This window comes from Geotrypetes seraphini, chromosome 10 (assembly GCF_902459505.1).
Source record: "Geotrypetes seraphini chromosome 10, aGeoSer1.1, whole genome shotgun sequence".
NCBI classification, from domain to species: Eukaryota; Metazoa; Chordata; class Amphibia; order Gymnophiona; family Dermophiidae; genus Geotrypetes; species Geotrypetes seraphini.
In genome coordinates this window covers 138,347,403-138,367,356 of record NC_047093.1, presented here as the reverse complement: position 1 = coordinate 138,367,356, position 19,954 = coordinate 138,347,403, and the positions used below count along the sequence as shown (strand labels likewise).

Sequence of the window (19,954 nt, the reverse complement as noted above, 5' to 3'; positions counted from 1 at the left end):
GCAGATGTATTTATATTGTGTTTAACAGAAAAGGAAATGCATTTTTGGTTTTATTTCTCCAGTGCTGAAATACTTGATGATCCTTGCTGTGGCTGGTGGGGATCCCCAAGGACCACCAGCTGAGGACCTTCTCCAAAGATGGCTGGAGCTCCCTTCTACTGAGCCTAGGAGTCACTGGCAGCATCCTTGAGCCACTGAGGTGCCAGCATCTGTGGCTTAGGGACGTTGCTGCTGCCTGCCAAGCTTGCTGAAAGGGAGTTTTGGCCACCTTTAGCTGACATAGCTTGAGAGTCCTCATCAACTGGAGCTCTGTATTTATATTTAAGTCAGAGGCTCTGGCTGAGACCCATTTACAAAGTATGTTTTCTTCCCAATTAATATTTACAAATTAATAAAGCGTCTTTGCTTATTTGAAAATGGATCTCTACCAGATCCTCTAATTCAGTGGCATAATTAAATGAAATAACTGCTTCTGAAATTTATGGGGATGGACGGGGTGGATTTGATTCCAGTGTGGATGGACAGGGACAGGTTTGATTTCTGTCCCCATGCAACTCTCTAGTCCCCATCCCAGATCTGAACTGCCGATGGTTTGTGGAAGCATTTCTCTGGAAAATGGTACGTTTTACAGTGCACATCTGCGAGGGGGAGAAGGAAGACTGTGACTACTCGGCCGTGGGGCAGATAGCGGGCAGGTATCTAGAGCTTTGGGTCTGGAGGCCTAGGAGCCATGGTCTAATTTGGACAGATACTATCCATTAAAAATGTCTCTCTCATGATTTAGAGTTGGCAGTTCATAAATCAGGACCCACATTCCTTCCCTCTAGCTCAGGAGTGTCAAAGTCCTTCCTCGAGGGCCACAATCCAGTCGGGTTTTCAGGATTTCCCCACTGAATATGCATGAGATCTATTTGCATGCACTCTTTCATTGTATGCTAATAGATCTCATGCATATTCATTGGGGAAATCCTGAAAACCCAACTGGATTGCGACCCTTGAGGAGGGACTTTGACACCTAGCTGGCTGACAGGAGAAGGGGTTATTTTAAGAGTGGTGGGCACTGTGTCTAGGTCTAAAGGGAGCTGGGAGAATGGACCGATGCCTAGGCCGTAATTCTATGTGTGACCCATAAAGCAGAGCTACTTTCAGCCCAGGGACTGATTCTGTGTGCATGTAAACGAGGCCGCCATTCTGCTTGATTTTCCAGTGTTTTGTCTCTGACACCTATCTCATTTGGCTAATTTGGCATTATTTACTGCGTGGCACACCAGGTTCAGCTATAGTATATGGTTCCTTCCCAGACGCTCATACCCTCACTCATGGCATCCTGGTTAGGGTTACCAGGACATTTCCTCCTTTTGAGGTTATGTCCAGGGGTCCGGGTTTTGAAAAGCCTCCTCAAATCACGTCGGGCAAGAAGGAAATTTGCGCATGTGCGGATGCCACGCGATGGCATCATGTGCATATGACATCATCGTGTGGCATCCACTCATACACGCATTTCCTCCCTGTCTGACAAGAGCAGTCAGTGGGGGCGGGATTAGGGCAGTACAGGGTGGGGATGGTTGGAACTGAGCGGGCCTGGGGGGGCGGGTCTAGGGGTCCAGTTGGAAAATCTGGCAATCCTAATCCTGGTACCTTTGAGCTTTAACCTCCTCAGATAACTCTACAACATGGTAGGCAGATACTTCTGACACAAACTTCCTCTCTCTATACTCCAAGGAGAGCGCTTTGCTCCCAAGATGAAATACGTCTACGCACCCCCTCAGGACACACCCTCCAACTCCAGACAGCCCCAAATGCTCCCCTCTATAAAACTGAAAAACTCCCCATCTACCACCTGACCAGACCACTCAGGTCGCAGCAAAAATGCCGACTAAGCATCCCACCAGCCCACCAACTCCAACTGGAAACTGCCTGGAGACGAACCTTCTCTCACAGTATGGCAAAACTGTGGAACCAGCTCCCTCCCAGACATTTGAGCTCTAGATAGCCTATTACCTTTCCGGAAAGCAATAAAAACTATATTGTTCTCGAACCAATGCATACCTACCTTGAGACCCCAATGACCAGGCTTTGACAGTATAAACAAACACCGGAAATCATAATGTACCGCTGTCAGTCCTAACCCTTGACTCAAATATATGGAGACAGTACCCCATCCCGACAACCTAGCACATTATGATTGCATCACCATTTGCCTAGACTGAGTACTTGTTGAGTATAGTACGTTATTCCGCCAACATTTTAAGAATAAGTCACTATTTCCTAATTCCCTAGTATAATGTGAATACACCCTGTCATATACCAATATAATGTGTATGTACCCTAAATTGTCTGTCTTGAAAACATTGTGATTATATCGCTGTAACTTGTTCTGGGCTCCTTGGGAGAACAGGCTAGAAATCTAAATAAATAAATTTCCTACCTAACCTCTGGAATTGCCTACCTACACACATCAGATCCCTTAAAGGACTCCTAAACTTTAGAAAAGCTATAAAAACCTACCTCTTTGCCTAGCCATTCCCTCAACCCTTACCTACCCCCACCCTATCTCTCTGTATTGCCTCAGTGGAATTCTCCAAGGACTGTGGCTTAAAGATTAGACACAAAGATACTCACTTTTTGGGTCTAAACTATGCCCGTGCTTTGAACAACATGGAACGGAACCCCCCGCGAATTTCGGGGGATTACGGAATTGTACACTATGAATGTAAACTGTAACCAGTTCTGAACTCTTTGGGGAGGACGGGATATAAAACCATATAAATAAATAAATAAATAAAAACTTCCTGCATCCCTTATGCATTGTTTCTCTCTGTTGGTCTCTGTTTCTTTCAATTCCCTACGGTCGTTACACTCAAGAACTTCTCAGCGATATAAACTTGTTTTTCCCTCTTTTTAAAGGAATTAAAACATTAAGCTATATCTCTCGCTCCTTTGCATTTATCTATGTCAAAGTTTGGAACGATCTTCCTTCTGAAATGAGAATCTTACCCTATCCTCAAAGTTTTCGTCAATCCTGTTTCAGAAATCATTAATAGATTCTTCCAATCTACATTGAGAAGATTCAAATAATGATGTTCTCTTTCAGTATAGTTTAACTGTAATGATCTTGCTTTATATGAAGAATTCATTACACTTCTCCCTCCGTATTTGCGGTTTCAGCATTTGCGGTTTCAATTATTCACGGTTTTTAGCATGCTGGCTCCTCCCCACAAATTACAACAGCTTGCATAGAGAAATCGCTGATTCCAAGCATTTACAGAGAAAATTGCCGAATCCCAGCACTTTCTTCGCCTTCAGGAACAGGCCAGGTCTCCCACCATGTTATTTGCAGTTTCGCCATATTCAGGATGGTTTTTAATAGAAAACAGCGAATAACATATGAAAAAGTTATTTGCGGTTTTTCTGTATTGGCGGTTCTGTTAATCCCCTATCACAGCGAATAAGGAGGGAGAAGTGTATTGTAAACTGAGTCGAGCCCTATCACAGGGATGACCCGGTATAAAAACCTAAAGATTGGATTGGATATGGCGGGCACTGAGGTGGCTTATTGGGTTTCCCCGCCCGGTAGTTGCTGCCCTACCTAAGACACGAGGCTTGGACTCATAATGGGAATTGATTTTTTCCATAGCCACGAAGACAGACTGTGCAGGACAAGGGGACCTGATGATAACAGCATAATCTATACTATTGGAAGTAAGGAAGAGGCCTCAAAGAATAGCAAACTGGCCACTGCTGTATCTAATACAGGGGGAGAAGTGAATGTCATATGGAGAGGTACATAGACTTACAAAAAATATAAATAAAAAGTGTGGGCAATGTCAGTATTAAATTACTGTGTGCTGGCTATGTCCAGAGTGCAAGCAAAGGATTCTGGGATATTATATTAAACATATCTGACCCTGGGGAATGTCTGCAGATAGACTGAATGGCCTCTGCCCATTCAGTCTAACAAAAAACCTTTTACTGAGAATGACTCCTAAAAGACCAGTACTTGAGATAAAAAAATACCTTTTCCATAGTACTGGGAAGTATCCTGCAAACCCAAGGACTGGCCCAGCATGGCAATTCTTATGTTCTTATTACTTTAAGCAAAACGCCAAGAAAGGACTTAACCAAACCATGTTTTATAAATTAAGAACTAATAATTCATCACAGAAAATTACACGAGTTACAAGCCTTCAAGGCCGAAGAACTACTAATGCCCACATTTCAGAACTTTTGATTAAAATAAAAACCATTCCTAATTTTAACAAAGAAAGAAAGGAGAAAATATGGATAACTGGAGCAATTATTTGAAATGGAACGGATACATATAGGTCCCCAAGCTATGAACACCTAAGCAAGAAACCTGGTGATAAACCTTAAAATGTTCTAGTCTCTCTTATCTGTACAGTCTTTCAGTTGAACAGAGATGATTAACTTTCATCATTGGCATTTAACATGCCTCAATGTCTCATCATGGAAGAGGCCCAGGCTAGTGAGATAAGTTCAGGAGCCTCTTCCCCTTCCTTAGTCCAGTGTGATCTTTTTAATCTTTGATTCTGTTTCCCCAGATGTTGAGATGCAAAAAGAGAAGCCTCCACCAAGGGCCTCAAAGAGTCATGTCTAGGTCCCAAGTAACAGGTCAGCGCTTGTGCCGAAGAACCACTAATGCCTACTCCACAGAGCCGAATATTCTCTTGCGGTTTGTCATTTGGTCCCTGCATCACTTCAGGACTGCTCTGCTTGATGACTGAGAAAGAGGGTGAGAGGGCTGAAGGTTCAATTTGAAAGCCTAGAAGACTTAGTGGTCGAGGAGGACAGCCTTCTGATAGTCAAAAGTTAGTGTCTTTTGAAAACCGGCTAGAGTGCTGGAGCTAATGCCCTTCAAGAAAATGAGAGATGCCTCTCGTAAGTGTTGTTTTTGAAACTGGTTTGTGGATTTGACAGCTGAAGACGGCCTTTATCATCTCATAAGCAGCTGGTGGGCAAGAAGAGCTTTGGGTTGTAAAAAGGAAGAAGACAGGTTGCTCAACAGCCCTTTTTCACCAAGAAGTTTTTGTTGCCTGCTCTTCCTTGCAGATACTGAGAATTGTCCACTTTGCCATGAAAGCCTTGGCCACTGTTTTTGTTGTCTGGCAACGAGCTGACTTTCCATGGACTCTTGAGATAGTGCATCACCTCCTTGGCAGGACTCCTCTGGGTAGGCTCAGGAGCCACCAGCTTCTTAAACATCTCCAGAGCTTCAGTGCTGAAGACCTGCCACTGGAGCGGGAGTTTGAAGATCCTGCTGCTACGATGCCAGCGACCGTATGCTTGGAAGTGTTTGTCCGAAGACAAGGCCAGGCTCCAGGGGAAATAGCCCGTGAGAATGCAGAACAAAAGGACACCGAAGGACCACACGTCCAAACTGGCATGGGCCACCAGCGTGTCTGTGGCGCTCAGGGTGCACATCTCTGGGGCCGTGTACGGCAGGTTCTCGGGCATCGACTTCACGGCAGTGCCATTGGGGCAGGCCAAGCCGAAATCAGTCAGCTTGATCCGGCGGCAGTGCGAGTCGAAGAGCAGCACATTTTCGGGTTTGATGTCTCGATGGACCAGTCCCTTGTTGGCCATAAAGTCCAGGGCACTGCAGAGCTGCACGGCACACCTTTTCACTGACATCTCCGGTATGCCGACCTGGATGGAAGAGAAGTCATCATTGATAAGGTCAAAGCACACAGACCCTGAAGAATTCTCCTAGTGGGACAATATGATCTAGAGAGGCACACTTGGCATCAAAAGGTGGCATGGCAGTTATACTCATATATTTTCATATCACTGAAATCTCCTCTTAAGCCAATCTGATTAAGGGGACTCCATGTTAGAGCAATTTAATGGGAGATATCTTTCAGAGCCCTTTCCACAGGTAAAACAATGCAGAAATGATCTTTTTTTCTCTCAACCTAAATTATCCTTTGTGTGGATCTGTATATTTTGTGGTTAATTTTTTCATTTGTTGCTACTTTTACAAAATCGCCCACCCGAGTTACAAGTCGTTTTCCTTTATCTGCATCCTTTTGCCTTTAGAAGCTGACTGAGACTGAGGGTAGTAAGAATGACCGGGGTTTATTTTTGCTTTATTTTTGTTGGGCTTGTTCAATTTTGCAATTTTTTTTTCGCTGCTTTTATTTTTAGGATTTTTCTTTGATATTGAAGTTTTTCCTTCTGTTTGCCTTTTACGTACCTATAGTATTGAATTTATTGTATTATTATTTTCCTCTTCCTTCTTTTTATATAGGTAAATGTAAGTACCATATTTTTCGCTCTATAAGATGCACTTTTTTCCCCAAAAAAGTGGGTGGAAATAAGGGTGCGTCTTATGGAGTGAATACTAATTAACCCTCCCCTACCTTAATTGCTCTGGTGGTCCAGCGTTGTAGGGCAGGAGCTTTCAGCCTCCTGCCCTTCCCTCCGACTTTCTCCCCAGCGCCAGCAGCAGAGTCGGAGTGGCAAGAAGGCAGGCGTGAGTTTTTCGCTTCCTGCCTTGTCCTGTGCTGCTCCGTGAATGGTGGTCCAGCGCTTTAGGGCAGGAGCTGTCAGCCTCCTGCCCTTCCCTCTTGCTTTCTCCCGAGTGGCACCAGCAGCGGCAGAGTCAGAGCAGCAAGAAGGCAGGCGCGAGTTTTTCGCTTCCTGCCTAGTCCCACATCACTATGTGAATGGCTGCCCCAGTTCTCGCGAGAACTAGGACAGCCATTCACAGAGCGGCGCGGGACAAGGCAGGAAGCGAAAAACTTGTGCCTGCCTTCTTGCCGCTGCCGCTCGGGAGAAAGCAGGAGGGAAAGGCAGGAGGCTGAAAGCTCCTGCCCTACAGCACTGGACTGCTGGAGGAGTTGAGGTAAGGGGGGGTCCTGCCTGCTTGCTTTGGGGTGGGGGCCCTGCCGGAGGGTAGGGGGCCCTGCCAGCCTGCCACTAGGCCTGCCTGTCTGTCACTAGGCCTGCTTGTCGCTAGGCCTGCCTATCCTGTGCCTTGTCCTGGCCTGCCCTGTGCCTTGTCCCGGCCTACCACTAGACCACCAGAGGGGGGACAGGGTGCAGAGCTTGGCCAGGAGTGGGGGTTGGGTGCAGAGCTTGGCAGGAAAAATGTGGTTCAGAATGTTTTTATCTTGTTTTCCTCCTGGTCAGGTGCATCTTATGGAACAAAAATTATGGTAATTATTTCTTTCATAGGTATTATAGTTAGATTGTGAGCCCGTTGGGACAGAGAGGGAAATTCAAAGCACCTGATTAGATTTTTGGCCATTACTTAAGTCAATTTAATTGTTTTGTAAACTGCTTCAAATCCTTTGGGAGATTTAGCGGTAATATAAGACACCACATTAAACCCCCCTCCCCCCCGTTTATAGAACCATACAAACCCACCCCCACCCACCCCTACACCCGTCTTCCCTCGCAATCTCGTTCACGGTCCTTTGCACCATCTCCTGTGGCTAGGGTTACCATATTATACAAAAGAAAACCCCACACACATAACCCTGCCCTGTTCTATCCCAGCCCCGCCCCAGCAAGCCTCCTCTCTTCTGCGGCAAGCTCCAGTTGCATCTGGAGGGCCTGGAGCTCGTGCAGATGTGTGTGGCGTCATCTGCGCATGCTCAGAGGCCCTCCATATGCGGCCTGAGTTCATTGGGGCTTTCCAAAACCCAGACAAATGCCAGCTTTTGAAAAGCCCGTCCAACAGTCCTGGGAACCCTACCTGTGGCTTCATGATGGAGAAGAGACTGTCAGCCATGGCCAGCTCCTGGGCAAAGACGTAGTGGCTGGCGGTCTGAAAAGCAATGCCAAAGGCGCCGATGACACAAGGGTGGCCGGAAAGGCTGAGAGAGATGCAGTACTCGAGCAAGAAAGCCTCCTTCTCTGTGTTGCTTTTCCTCATAAACTTCAGAGCCATGGGAGTCCCTAAGAGAATAAAAGGAGAGGAGAGAGTGTAAATGTCCCCTAAACGGTACTTTAGAATTTACACCAGCACAAGCCAGGAAGTGTGAGGAAAATGGTTAGGAAGTGTGGCCCTGAAATGTACCCTGTCTCTCTTTGGACCTGCTCTCCACTCTAGATCTCCAGTCACATCCCTCCCTCACATTTATCACTGTCCTCTCTTTCCCTCCCCCCCCCCCCAAAGTTATAATACCTATCCATTGCAGTTCACAGCTCCAAAAAACATGGGGAGGAGGTAGATGGCGTGCTTGCTGAGGGAGAGAAACGGGCTAGGAAGGGAAAACATGGGCAATGGCCAGAGATATGGGAGGTGCAGGGGCAATAAACATCTGATTTAACAGAATAAGTCAATATAGATCAGAAGTTCAGATTTCCCAGAATAGTGTCAAGAAGTTGGCTAAAAGTGGATATTATTTTCTTTAGTTTTGGTTTTCCTTAATGGCTGGGAGGGGTGGGGGGTTTGGTTAATCCATTAGCCAGAAATAACATATACACACCCTCGCCTGGCCCCTCTACCAGCTGCCACTAAGCCCATCGGCAGTTGCTCCCTCCTCCTCTTGGATGGATTAAACTGCAAACTGTAGTTCAGGCCAGTTCCACCGAGGACAAAGACTCTACAGCTGAAATTCTTTCCGACACCCCACATTCCTGAAAATCATCTCTCTTGATTTATTTCACCAACAGGGGAGATGGCTGGAGGGCAAGTCTTTCTCCTGCCAAATGCTAGAGATGCCAAGTTACCCAGCTCCAGAGTGGAGATAATAGGACAGTCCTGGATTTCTGAGCACCCCATCTTGTTGTATTATGGGACTTGTAGTACTGATTTCCATGGGTAAGATCAGGCACTACAAATCCCACACTGCATTGGGTTGTAAGTTCAAAACCAGGACTGGCCAAAATGTCTCCAGCTTGGAACTGGGTAACTTGGCATCTTCAAATTGCCCTCTTTAGAAGCTGGCATCCACCAAGGGTTGCCAACTGGCTCCAGATTCACTCAACAAGGTGGATCCAGTCCAGATTTCACCCCATTGCATGCAGGGACTTGTAGTCTTGCTTTTCTTAGGGAATCCAGTTTGGAAATAAGAACTACAAATCCCTGCATGCAATGGAGTGAAATGTCACCTGGATCAACCCTGTCGGGCAAATCTGGAAGAAGCTAGCAATCCTACATGCAACTTTTATCAGACTTGCGTATATTGGGGGTGACAGGCATGCAAATGTCTCTCATTCATATTCAGTAGGGGTATCCTGAAAACCTGACTGGCTGGTGGTCCCCCAGGACAGGTTTGAGAAACACTGTCCTAATGCACACTTTGCTGGTTGAGTTTTCAGGATTTCTATAATGAATATGCATGAGCTAGATTTGCATTCAACGGGTTTCCTAGATATGTAAATCTATCTCATGCATATTCATTGTGGATAACCTGAAAGCCTGACTGGGTTGGGTCTGGCCTAGAGTAATGTTTCTCAACTCGGTCCTGGAGTACCCCCTTGTCAGCCAGGTTTTCAGGATATCCACAATGAATTTGCATATAATGGAAGCAGCGTATGCAAATCAAGTTTATGCATATTCATTGCAGATATCCTGACAACCTGGCTGGCAAAGGGGTACTCCAGGACTGAGTTGAGAAACACTGGCCTATAGTGACACAAACAGGGTTGCCTGTGCACCATCCAGTTCCATGCAAAGAAAGCTGATCTGTGGCTGGCATTTGCCACGTTCCAATATATTTTAGATTTTCCAAAGACAAAGGCCAATGTGGACATACAGCGGCTCAAAAGCAGAAACCCCAAAACTGGACCCTGGCGATTCTCTCATGATCAAATCCCGGAACACCCCATTAAGTCTGTTCAACTCCTCCTGGGACACTCCCTGCCCCTCTCTGTGCCTGCTCTTCCTTCCCACACACCCTCCTCAATGCTCTGGACCCAGTGGCGTAGTGAGGGTGAGACGCGCCCCTCTCCCAACCTCATCTCTTCCCCCTTTTCTCCTTCCCCTTCCCCAATCCCGCCAGCCACGTGTGAGCCCCCCCCCCCCTGTACCTCTAGTTGAAATTGATGCTCACGGCAGTCAACAAAGTGCTCTTTGCGACCCTGTCGTCTCTCCCTCTGAGGTCAATTCCTATGAGCGGCACTCAGAGCCGACGGGGTCATGAAGAGCATGTTGACCGCTGCAAACAACAATTTCAACTAGAGCTATGGGGGAAGGGAAGGGGACACGCATGTGGAGGGGAGGAATGGGAAGAGGTGGGGGCAGAGAGGAGGAGGGCTGCGGAAGTCCCACATAGCGCCACTACCTGGACCAGACCTCCCTTTCCTCATACCTTGAGTCTGGTGGACCGCCAGTAGCACACTGCCGTAGGAGCCACTGCCCAGCTCCTTGACAATGGTGAAGTTCTCCTTGGGGTCCAGCAAGGGCACATTTTGGGCCGTGAGGAGCAGCATCTCCTCCAGGCAGTACTCGCCCCTTCCCCGGCTCTCGTTCAGGTTCATGGCCAATCCCTTCTCGTCTGGCAGTCTTGACTGCTGCAGAAAACCAAGAAGAATGCATGGTCTTAGGAAAGGAAGGAAGGAAGGATGGAGGAGAGTCTTCTGATTATTGGACTAGGTAGGAATCAGATTTTATACACAGCTTCAGAAAATATGTCCTGCTGATTGACTTCACAAGGCCTGGGAGAGGTGGGGAATCACAGATTTCAGGACCTGCTGGATGAACCATATGTGACATCATAAACCCTGGGAGTGACAGGGAATCCCAGGGACTGTGTGATGTCACAAATCCTATACATGGAAGGGAGTCCCACAGATGGTGTGACATAAATCTCAGAACCAGCTGGACAAACCATATGTGACATCACAAAGCCTGGAAGTGGTGGGGAATCCCAGGGACAGCATGACATCACAGGACCTGCTGGTCAAGCCATGTGTGACATCACAAAGCCTGGAAGTGGTGGGGAATCCCAGGGACTGGGTGACGTCACAAAGCCTATGATTGGTAGGGAATCCCACAGGCGGTGTGACATAAATCTCAGAAACTGACGGATAAGCCACGTGTGACATCACAAAGCCAGGAAGTGGTACGGAATCAAAGTGGCTTTGCACTACTAGTCTATAACAGCTTAGACCAGGGGTCTCCAAAGTTCCTCCTTGAGGGCCAAATCCAGTCGGGTTTTCAGAATTTACCCAATGAATATGCATTGAAAGCAGTGCATGCACATAGATCTCTTGCATATTCATTGGGGAAATCCTGAAAACCCGACTGGATTCAGCCCTCAAGGAGGGACTTTGGAGACCCCTGGCTTAGACATATTCAGGCACCAATATAGAGTGCCCCCTTGTGGCACCTACACCTTGATGCCAATTTATAGAATTGCCCCATTAGGTTGCCTGATGTTAAGAGCTGGGATGACACTCACTAACTTCAAAATCTATTGCCGTTATAGAATGCCATTGTAAGCCTACAGGTGAGTAGCTAATTAGTGTCAATTAACACTAATTATTCTATTAAATTACATACCCAATTGGCATTATAACTAGCCTGCGCAATATTCACTTGTGCGCACAAGCTTAAAGAATTAAGGGGTGTTTGTCTTATAGACCGTTTCATGTCATTATTAATAATATTTTAAATTTTGCACACACCTTTTCCAGGAATAACTCAAGGTGAATTCCAGTGCAAAAAGCCTGTGGGGCGTGCATCTTCTCCCATGAGGAATACAGAAGGCATCATCTACATTTTCAACTCCACCTCCCTGCTTCACTGGGCATTGCCCTCTCTTCTCAGATTTTTTTTTTTTTCCTTCTGCAGGCGAGTTGAGAAGGTGTCTTTTTCATCCGCTATGTTTAAATTTCTTATTTTCAGGTTTTATCCGACGTGGGTAATTTTTTCCAAGGTTTCAGATGCTATAGAAGTTCCTAGTAATCCCGAATTATATTTAGGCATGCTAGGTATTTGTTTTGGTGTCTGATAGTGTCACTGATTTATTTGAGGTAATTAGAAAAGGAATTGAGATAAATTAACGGAAGATGGGGAGGAGGGTCCAACATATACTGCCAGATGTTCGTTGCAACTGATCTTAGCTGGTGGCCATCGAGGAACTAATTCTCTAAAGAGCCACCTGGTTTTAGGTGTAGGAACATGTGCAAATGATGATGTTCTAGTCATTTGCGTACGTGAATGAGCAGTTTCAGGCTAAGCGGTATTCTGTAAGTACGCCTAGATGCGTGCTTTGCAGGTGGGCATTCACACGGGTGGAGTTTGGGCAGGGTGCAATAAACCTGTGTGAATTATAACATCTTAAGATATATGCACTGGTTGTTTTTTTTTTGGGGGGGGGTAGGGGGTTTGCAATCTAGTTTTGACTATTTACCCCAGCTCTATGTCTGAGGTAAGAGTTATTGTCTTCATGTAATTAGGGAATGACATAGGGACAAGTACCCGTGGTTTTCCATTGGGGGACAGAGTCCATGTGGTGGGGACACAGACAGAGACTGCAGGGACAGGAACAAATTTTGTTCCCATGTCATTCTCTACAAGCTTGAGATTGGTATCAATATGTAAAAACTTTAACACATCTAAGACAATTAGCAACTGAATTCAATGATTAAAAAAAACTGCAGAAGCTTCTTTTGGATTTCATAAGAACTTAAGAATAGCTTTACTGGGTCAGACCAAAGTTCTCTCAAGCCCAGTAGCCCATTTGAACGGTGGCCAAGTCAGGTCCCTAGTACGGTGTCAGGTCAAAAGCGCGCCGGGACAAAGGCGTGCCCAGACAATTGAGCGCAGCGCGGAGGTGTGCGCCGCTCTAAATTACTGTTTTTAGGGCTCTGACAGGGGGCGTGGAGGGGGAACCCCCCACTTTACTTAATAGACATCGTGCCGCTTTGTGGGGGGGTGGGGGGTTTGTAACCCCCCACATTTTACTGAAAACTTCACTTTTTCCCTGTTTTTAGGGAAAAAGTTAAGTTTACAGTAAAATGTGGAGGGTTACAACCCCCCAAACCCCCCATAACGCCGGCACGATGTCTATTAAGTAAAGTGGGGGGTTCCCCCCCCCACGCCCCCTGTTGGAGCCCTAAAAACAGTAATTTAGAGCGGCGCGCGCCTCCGCGCTGCGCTCAATTGTCTGGGCGCGCCTTTGTCTTTCGCGCCGTTGTCTATGAACCCCCTAGTACTGGCCAAAACCCAAAGAGTAGCAGCATTTGAGAATCCCAAAGAGTAACAAAAGATTCTAGATCCCCAAAGAGTATCAAGATTCCAGGCAGAATTTCAAAGAATAGCAAGATTCTGGGACCCCCAAATAGTAGCAACAATCCATGCTACCGATCCAGCGCAAGCAGTGGCTTCCCCCATTTCTTTCTCAATAACAGACTATGGACTTTTCCTCCAGGAAATTGTGCAAACGCTTCAATGGACTACTTGTCTGCTATCTGCAAAGTCCTTCCATCATGTGCCCAGCTGCTGAAGCATCTTACTGTTACTGCAACAGATTCATCCATTCTTGCTGGCATCAAGAAATATTTCCAACATTTAATAGACATTTGTGTGCCTGTTTATCCACTACATAGTTTAGGTTCTCTTCTACACCCATGTCTGAAAAACAATCCAATTATCTCCCCAGATGATGTAAAAACACTGAATCTTTGGGAAGGTTGTACCAAAACCAGATCGAAATGGAAAGCTCTGATTTAACAGTTGTACAGAATATTGTCCCTTTTTATACTTTAATAAAAAGATTTAAATATAAAATCATAAGTGTTTGAGACTTGTGCAGATGAGGACAGAGTCCATAATCTCCCTACCCTGTAATGTCCTGTCTAAATTAGATTGTAAGCTCTTCTGAGCAGGGACTGTCTATTGTATGTTAAAATGTACAGCACTGCATATGCCTTTTCAGCCCTATAGAAATAATAAATAGTAGTAGTAGGACATAGCTCATGGGGATGGGGACAGAGCCCACATGGACGGAGATGGAGAAAACTTTGTTCCCGTATCATTCTCTAATTGTGCATTTTCGGACACTTACGCTAGTATTCTACAAAAAAAAATGTAGGTGCCTAACTTTCTTTACAAATAGATTTCAGGTAGGTGGTTTCATACTCTCTGAACATCTCAAGCAAATCCCAGGTGCTCATTTACGACCAACCTGCCCGACCTCATAACCTGATTGCTCCAAATGGAAATCATGCCTACCTTAACATCATATAGAATTTGCTCCCTCTTTTTTTTCTCTCTCTCTCTCTCTCTCCCCACCTCCCACTTCTATCATTCTTACTGTAGCAAGGCAGTATCCCATGCATATAAACATTCATAGCATAGCCTAGAAAGATGAACCAAGAGACCCCACAGCGCCAACCCAAATGAGCAGGATTTCGAGGTCGTTGTTCACGGGATGGTGCGGCCATCACAGATGGTACCCACCTGAGTCAGTTTCATGAGATCAACCCAAATTAAATGCTGGAAAAGAAACATGGGGAGTTGGTGGTTAGCATCTAGCAGGGGGCAAGACGAGGGAAGAGTTAATTAAATTCTGCAGTGCTAAAAAAATCAGGTCCCGAGCTTGGGAGAGGTAGAGGGGAAGGAGGAAGTACATTTGTCAGTTCTTTACCTGTCCAGAAAGAAGAGATGCTGCTCTCTGTGTATTGATTTCTCTTGGGTTTCTTGTCACCTTGGAACTGCTCTCTGGAGCAACAGTGACTCAGATGGTAGCCACGTGCCTCAATTCTCTTTGCCTGTCTCTTCCTCTATCCTTCTCTCTGCCTCCCTTGGTCTCTCTCTGACTCCCTCTCTGTCTGTCTCTTTGCCTATCCCTTGTCTCTCTCTCTCTCTCTCTCTTTCAGTCAGTCCCTCTTTTTCTCACTCTCTTTGTCTCTCCTACACTCTCCCCTTTTCTATCTTTATCTCGCTCTCTTTTCTTCACGTTGCTTCTCTTGTCCTAGCTCTGTTTTCCCCTTCTACTGTCTCCTCTAGTTCTTCTCTATACTCGTCACAGCCTCACACTTTTATCTCCTTGCCAGAGTTGCTACAACCTATCAGTTCAGTTTGGGAGGGGGTGCTGATTCGGTGGGGGTGGGCAGTCTTCAGAATGGCTTATCCGGATTTCTATCCTCTCGCTAAATTTAGCTTCACCCAGCATTGCCCTGGCAGGCTGAGACCTTGTCACCTCTCTGTCGACCGTGCATAAGAGGAGCTGTACTCACGCTGTGCCTTTTGGGTGGCTGGGAGGGGGGCTCCTCTCTTCCACCCCCCCAGATTTGAGCCCCTCGGGCTGGCTGACGACCGTGGCATCCGATTCATGCCCATTCACGCTTTCATCTTGCAGGGATCCACAGATGCCTTCCCTGCAGAATTTGGTTTCACACCTCAGCGGTTCGGTTCCAAGGGGACTGAACCTGACCCTCGTTCCCACCCCCCTCTCCTGCCACCCAAGAACATATTCATCATGCCATTCCACGTGTCACGGCGATATGTTTGCTTTTTAAATCCAGACCGCGCCACTGGCTCCACTGAAACAGTTTTCACTGTATTATAAGCCACAAAACTAGGTTCTGGTCATCAGACCTTACTTGATATTCTGCGCTATAAACAAATGAGACTGGATACGTATAGAGCAGTGTCTCTCAAACTTTGTTTTTTTTAGCTCCGGCACACTTAAAGGAGCAAATGTTTTTCATGGCACATTATAACTGAAATTATAAAACTGCAAAACCAACCAAAAATTAACTCCCCTTTTACAAAAGTGTAGAAGTGGTTTCTAGCGCTGGCCAGTGCGCTGAACGCTCTATGCTGCTCTGATGCTCATAGGAACTCTATCACCTTCAGCTGGCGCTAAAAACCTCTTCCACGCATTTTATGTATGGGTAATTGTAACAATGGTGAAACTAAAGTAGAATAGAATTGCTAATCAATGCGAAGGATATGCTTGTTTTTGAGTTCAAATTAACTCAAAACGCAGCTTGATAGTTGACAAGCAAACACGCATTTCATCATTACATTACATTAGTGACTTCTATTCCGCCTGTACCTTGCAGTTCAAGGCGGATTACAAAAGAGCTAACTGGACATTTCCAGGATAGTTACAATTTTTTGGTTACAAGTGAGATAAGAATGCTGGATATTTCTAGGAGATATTGCGAATTTGATAACAAATAAGCCTTGGACATTTCTAGGCAATATTACAAATAGGATAACAACTAAGAAAGCTGGACATTTCCAGGAGCTTTACAATTTTAGGGAACTGTATTCTTGGTTGATATTTAGAATAGGAAAAAATTACCAGAGAAGTGGAGGCTTTGAGAAGGGAATTTACTGGGGAGGTGAGGGAGGGGGTGGGAGTTAAGGTGTCTGAACATATTTCATGAATAGCAAGGTTATGATGTCTCTTCGAAATGTTTTGTGGTCGCTCGTTGTTGTCAGCAGGTTGGAAATGGAGTGGTTCTCTCTTTTTTAAAATTTAATTTCTGTCAGAGCTGAAAATCTAAGTTTGCAAAGATAAGAAGATCCAAATGGTAACAAAGCCTTGATTGCTTTGTTGCTCAATTTAGGATAACTAAAACTAAAGTTACTTGCTGTTAGTTTTCAAGGACCAATTGCGTCAACGAATGATGCTTGTCTGGGCGGTTATATCCTTACGCACACAGACGCTCATAACATTGACAGACTCTTGCATGTGCAAAGTATATGTCATCTATTTTAGTGTTTACATATGAAGGGAATTTTTTTTATAAAATAATGTACAGTTCTGGACTCTCTCGTGGCACACTCGGAATCTCTTTGGGGCACATAATTGGAGAGACACAGGTCTAGAGGCTCAATTTATATGGTGGCTGGTCCTTCATTGTAGAATGCCCTACCAAAGGAGCTGGTCCACATTTGGGAAACTATCGAAGACACGTTTATTTCCACGTGCATTTTCTTGAATTTATGTCAGGATGTTTTATACTTTGTTGTGATTTGGTTTGGGCTCTGGCTGGATGTTTTTGATTCTGTATGTATTTTGAAAGCCGCTCCGATTTATAGATATGCGATATATAAGACAGTTTTAAAATAAATCAATTAAATACCGCCTGTCCCCTTCTGAGCACCCGTCCATCTGCTCCCCCCACCCCCCCAAAAAAAAATCTTTTCACTTTCAGACTAAGGGGTCCTTTTACTAAGGTGTTCTAAAGGACCCCTAACTTTGCAACACGTTTCTGATTTACTTATATTTTCTGATGCTTGTATTTTATTCATACTGGTCCTCAGCTGAGGAAGGGAGTTTTAGATCTAGAAAGCTAATCGATTAAAAAAAAAAAGGTATAGTTTATAGACTCCCAGGAAAATAGTATAAGTGGTAGAAAACTGGAACGCACTTCCGGAGTCTGTCATAGGGGAAAACACCCTCCAGGGATTCAAGACGAAGTTAGACAACTTCCTGCTGAACCGGAACGTACGCAGATAGGGCTAATACCACTCTAGTCTCAGGGCACTGGTCTTTCACCAGAGGGCCGCCGCATGAGCGGACTGCTGAGCACGATAGAAACATAGAAAGATGACGGCAGAAAAGGGCCAAGGCCCATCAAGTCTGCCCACTCTATAGACCCTCCCCTTAAGATTAGCCAATGTTTTGCCCTGACCCACGTAGTGATCCCACATGGGCGTCCCATTTATTCTTAAAATCTGGCACGCTGCTGGCCTCGATTACCTGTACTGGAAGCTTGTTCCATTGATCAATCACTCGCTCCGTGAAGAAATACTTCCTGGTGTCGCCGTGAAATTTCCCGCCCTTGAGTTTGAGCGGGTGCCCCCTTGTGGTTGAGGGGCCTCTGAGAAGGAAAATGTTATCTTCCACTTCTATACATCCAGTGACGTATTTAAACGTCTCAATCATGTCTCCCCTCTCCCTGCGTTCCTCGAGAGTGTAGAGCTGCAAATTGTTTAGTCTTGCTTTGTACGAGAGACCTTTAAGCCCTGAGACCATTCTGGTGGCCATCCTTTGGACCGACTCAACCCTCTGCACGTCTTTGCGGTAATGTGGCTTCCAGAATTGCACGCAGTATTCCAGATGAGGTCTCACCATGGTCCTGTACACCACTGGTCTGACCCAGCAGCGGCCATTCTTATGTTCTTATGTTAAGTTCTATATATTCAAAGTCCACTCTCTTCTGGAGACTGAGAGGTAATAATAATAACTTTATTCTTATAAACTGCCAGACCACAGATGGTTCTAGGCAGTTCACAACAAGTAAGCTGAACATTCAAGAAATATAAAATTCACAAAAGTACATCAGTTTCTTAAAAAGTGTAAACAGTACATAATTATAGTTTAAAAGAGATTGGGAAGCTTAGGTTACAAATTTGTCGCCGTACCTCAAGAAGGACATGGCGGTACTCGAGGGAGTGCACAGGAGGGCGACTAAGCTGATAAAAGGTATGGAAAATTTTCCATACGCCGACAGGTTAAAAATGCTGGGGCTGTTCTCCCTGGAGAAGAGGAGACTTAGAGGGGACATGATAGAAACCTTCAAAATCCTTAAGGGCATAGAGAAAGTGGATAAGGACAGATTCTTCAAACTGAGGGGAGCCACAAGCACTAGGGGTCACTCGGAGAAGTTGAAAGGGGACAGGTTTAGAACAAATGCTAGAAAATTCTTTTTTACGCAGAGGGTGGTGGACACATGGAACGCGCTTCCGGAGGAAGTGATAGGCCAGAACTCTGTACAGGGGTTCAAGAAGGGTTTGGATAGGTTCCTGGAGGATAAAGGGATAGAGGGGTACAGATAGAACTTGAGGTAGGTTATAAAAGTGGTCAGAAACCACTTCACAGGTCGCAGACCTGATGGGCCGCCGCGGGAGCGGACCGCTGGGCGAGATGGACCTCGGTCTGACCCAGTGGAGGCAACTTCTTATGTTCTTATGTTCTTAGTTGTGTCTTTAACAATTTTCTAAAAGGGTAATAAGAATGGGAATCCTGGCATGATTTTGCCAAACCAGACATTCATTCTGGCTGCCTGAAAAGAGAGGGTCCTCTCGAGAAATCTCTTAAAACGACACGATTTGACGGGAGGGTAAGAAAAGAATGACCTCTACGCGTGCGCTTAATTGAGCGATTTAAAGAGATATGTGAAACCAGATAACCCGGGGACATACCGAAAATTGATTTCAAACAAATGCATGCAAATTTAAATAAAACTCTGGCCTCAATCGGCAACCGGGTAACGGAAAACCAAAACAAAACAGATGGGGAAAAAAAAGACCTCAGTCAAAGGCCCGAAGGACTGGGGAATGCTGCAACTCAAGCAAGCGAAGTAAGCAATCCCATAACAGTCATAGGTCATTAAAAAAAAACTTCCACCTGCTATTTTATATATAATATGACATAGGATTCCTCCTCACCGGACACCAGGAATTGCAGAGTCTTTTAATTAGCAGCCATTCAACAGGTTCCGAGATCACAAAATCGCCACGGCTCCTCTTCCAGCTGTATGAAACACTGTCCAAGCATCAAATCCCTAAGGGAGGACCCCATTTCGCGAGGCGCATCTTCAGGGGAATAGGCCACAAGTAGCTCCGCATTCAACAAGGCAAAAAGTGAAGGGAGATAGGTTCAAAACAAATGCAAGGAAGTCTTTCTTCACCCAAAGGGTCGTGGACACTTGGAATGCGCTACCGGAGGAAGTGATCGGGCAGAGTACGGTACAGGGATTCAAACAGAGACTGGACAGATTCCTGGGGAATAAAGGGATCGTGGGATACTGAGAAAGTATAGAAACCCAACCAGGTCGAGCATGTGCAAGACCGGAGGGCTAGGACTTCGATGGGAAGATAGGACTCATCAGGAAACCAGGATGGCATGGGGGCCCCTTCTGGTGATTTAGACAGGTCAGGACCTGTTTGGGCCGCCGCGGGAGCGGACTGCTGGGCGTGATGGACCTATGGTCTGACCCGGCGGAGGCACTGCTTATGTTCTTATGTTCTTATGAACTCGCATGAGAACACACTTCTTTATCCAGGGCG

At 45.7% G+C, this 19,954-nt stretch overlaps 1 protein-coding gene across 1 annotated transcript; it reads right to left on the bottom strand.

Moving 5' to 3' along the window:
* Positions 1 to 4,117: 4,117 nt before the first annotated feature.
* LOC117368274 (serine/threonine-protein kinase SBK1-like) lies at positions 4,118 to 15,033 on the bottom strand. The gene is made up of 4 exons (XM_033961766.1): positions 14,568 to 15,033; positions 10,284 to 10,485; positions 7,721 to 7,923; positions 4,118 to 5,667 (listed from the first exon to the last, which is right to left on the bottom strand). Exons 2-4 carry the CDS (start codon positions 10,450 to 10,452, stop codon positions 5,020 to 5,022), a joined length of 1,020 nt encoding a protein of 339 aa, XP_033817657.1. The 5' UTR covers positions 10,453 to 10,485; positions 14,568 to 15,033; the 3' UTR covers positions 4,118 to 5,019.
* Between the last annotated feature and the right edge of the window lie 4,921 nt (positions 15,034 to 19,954).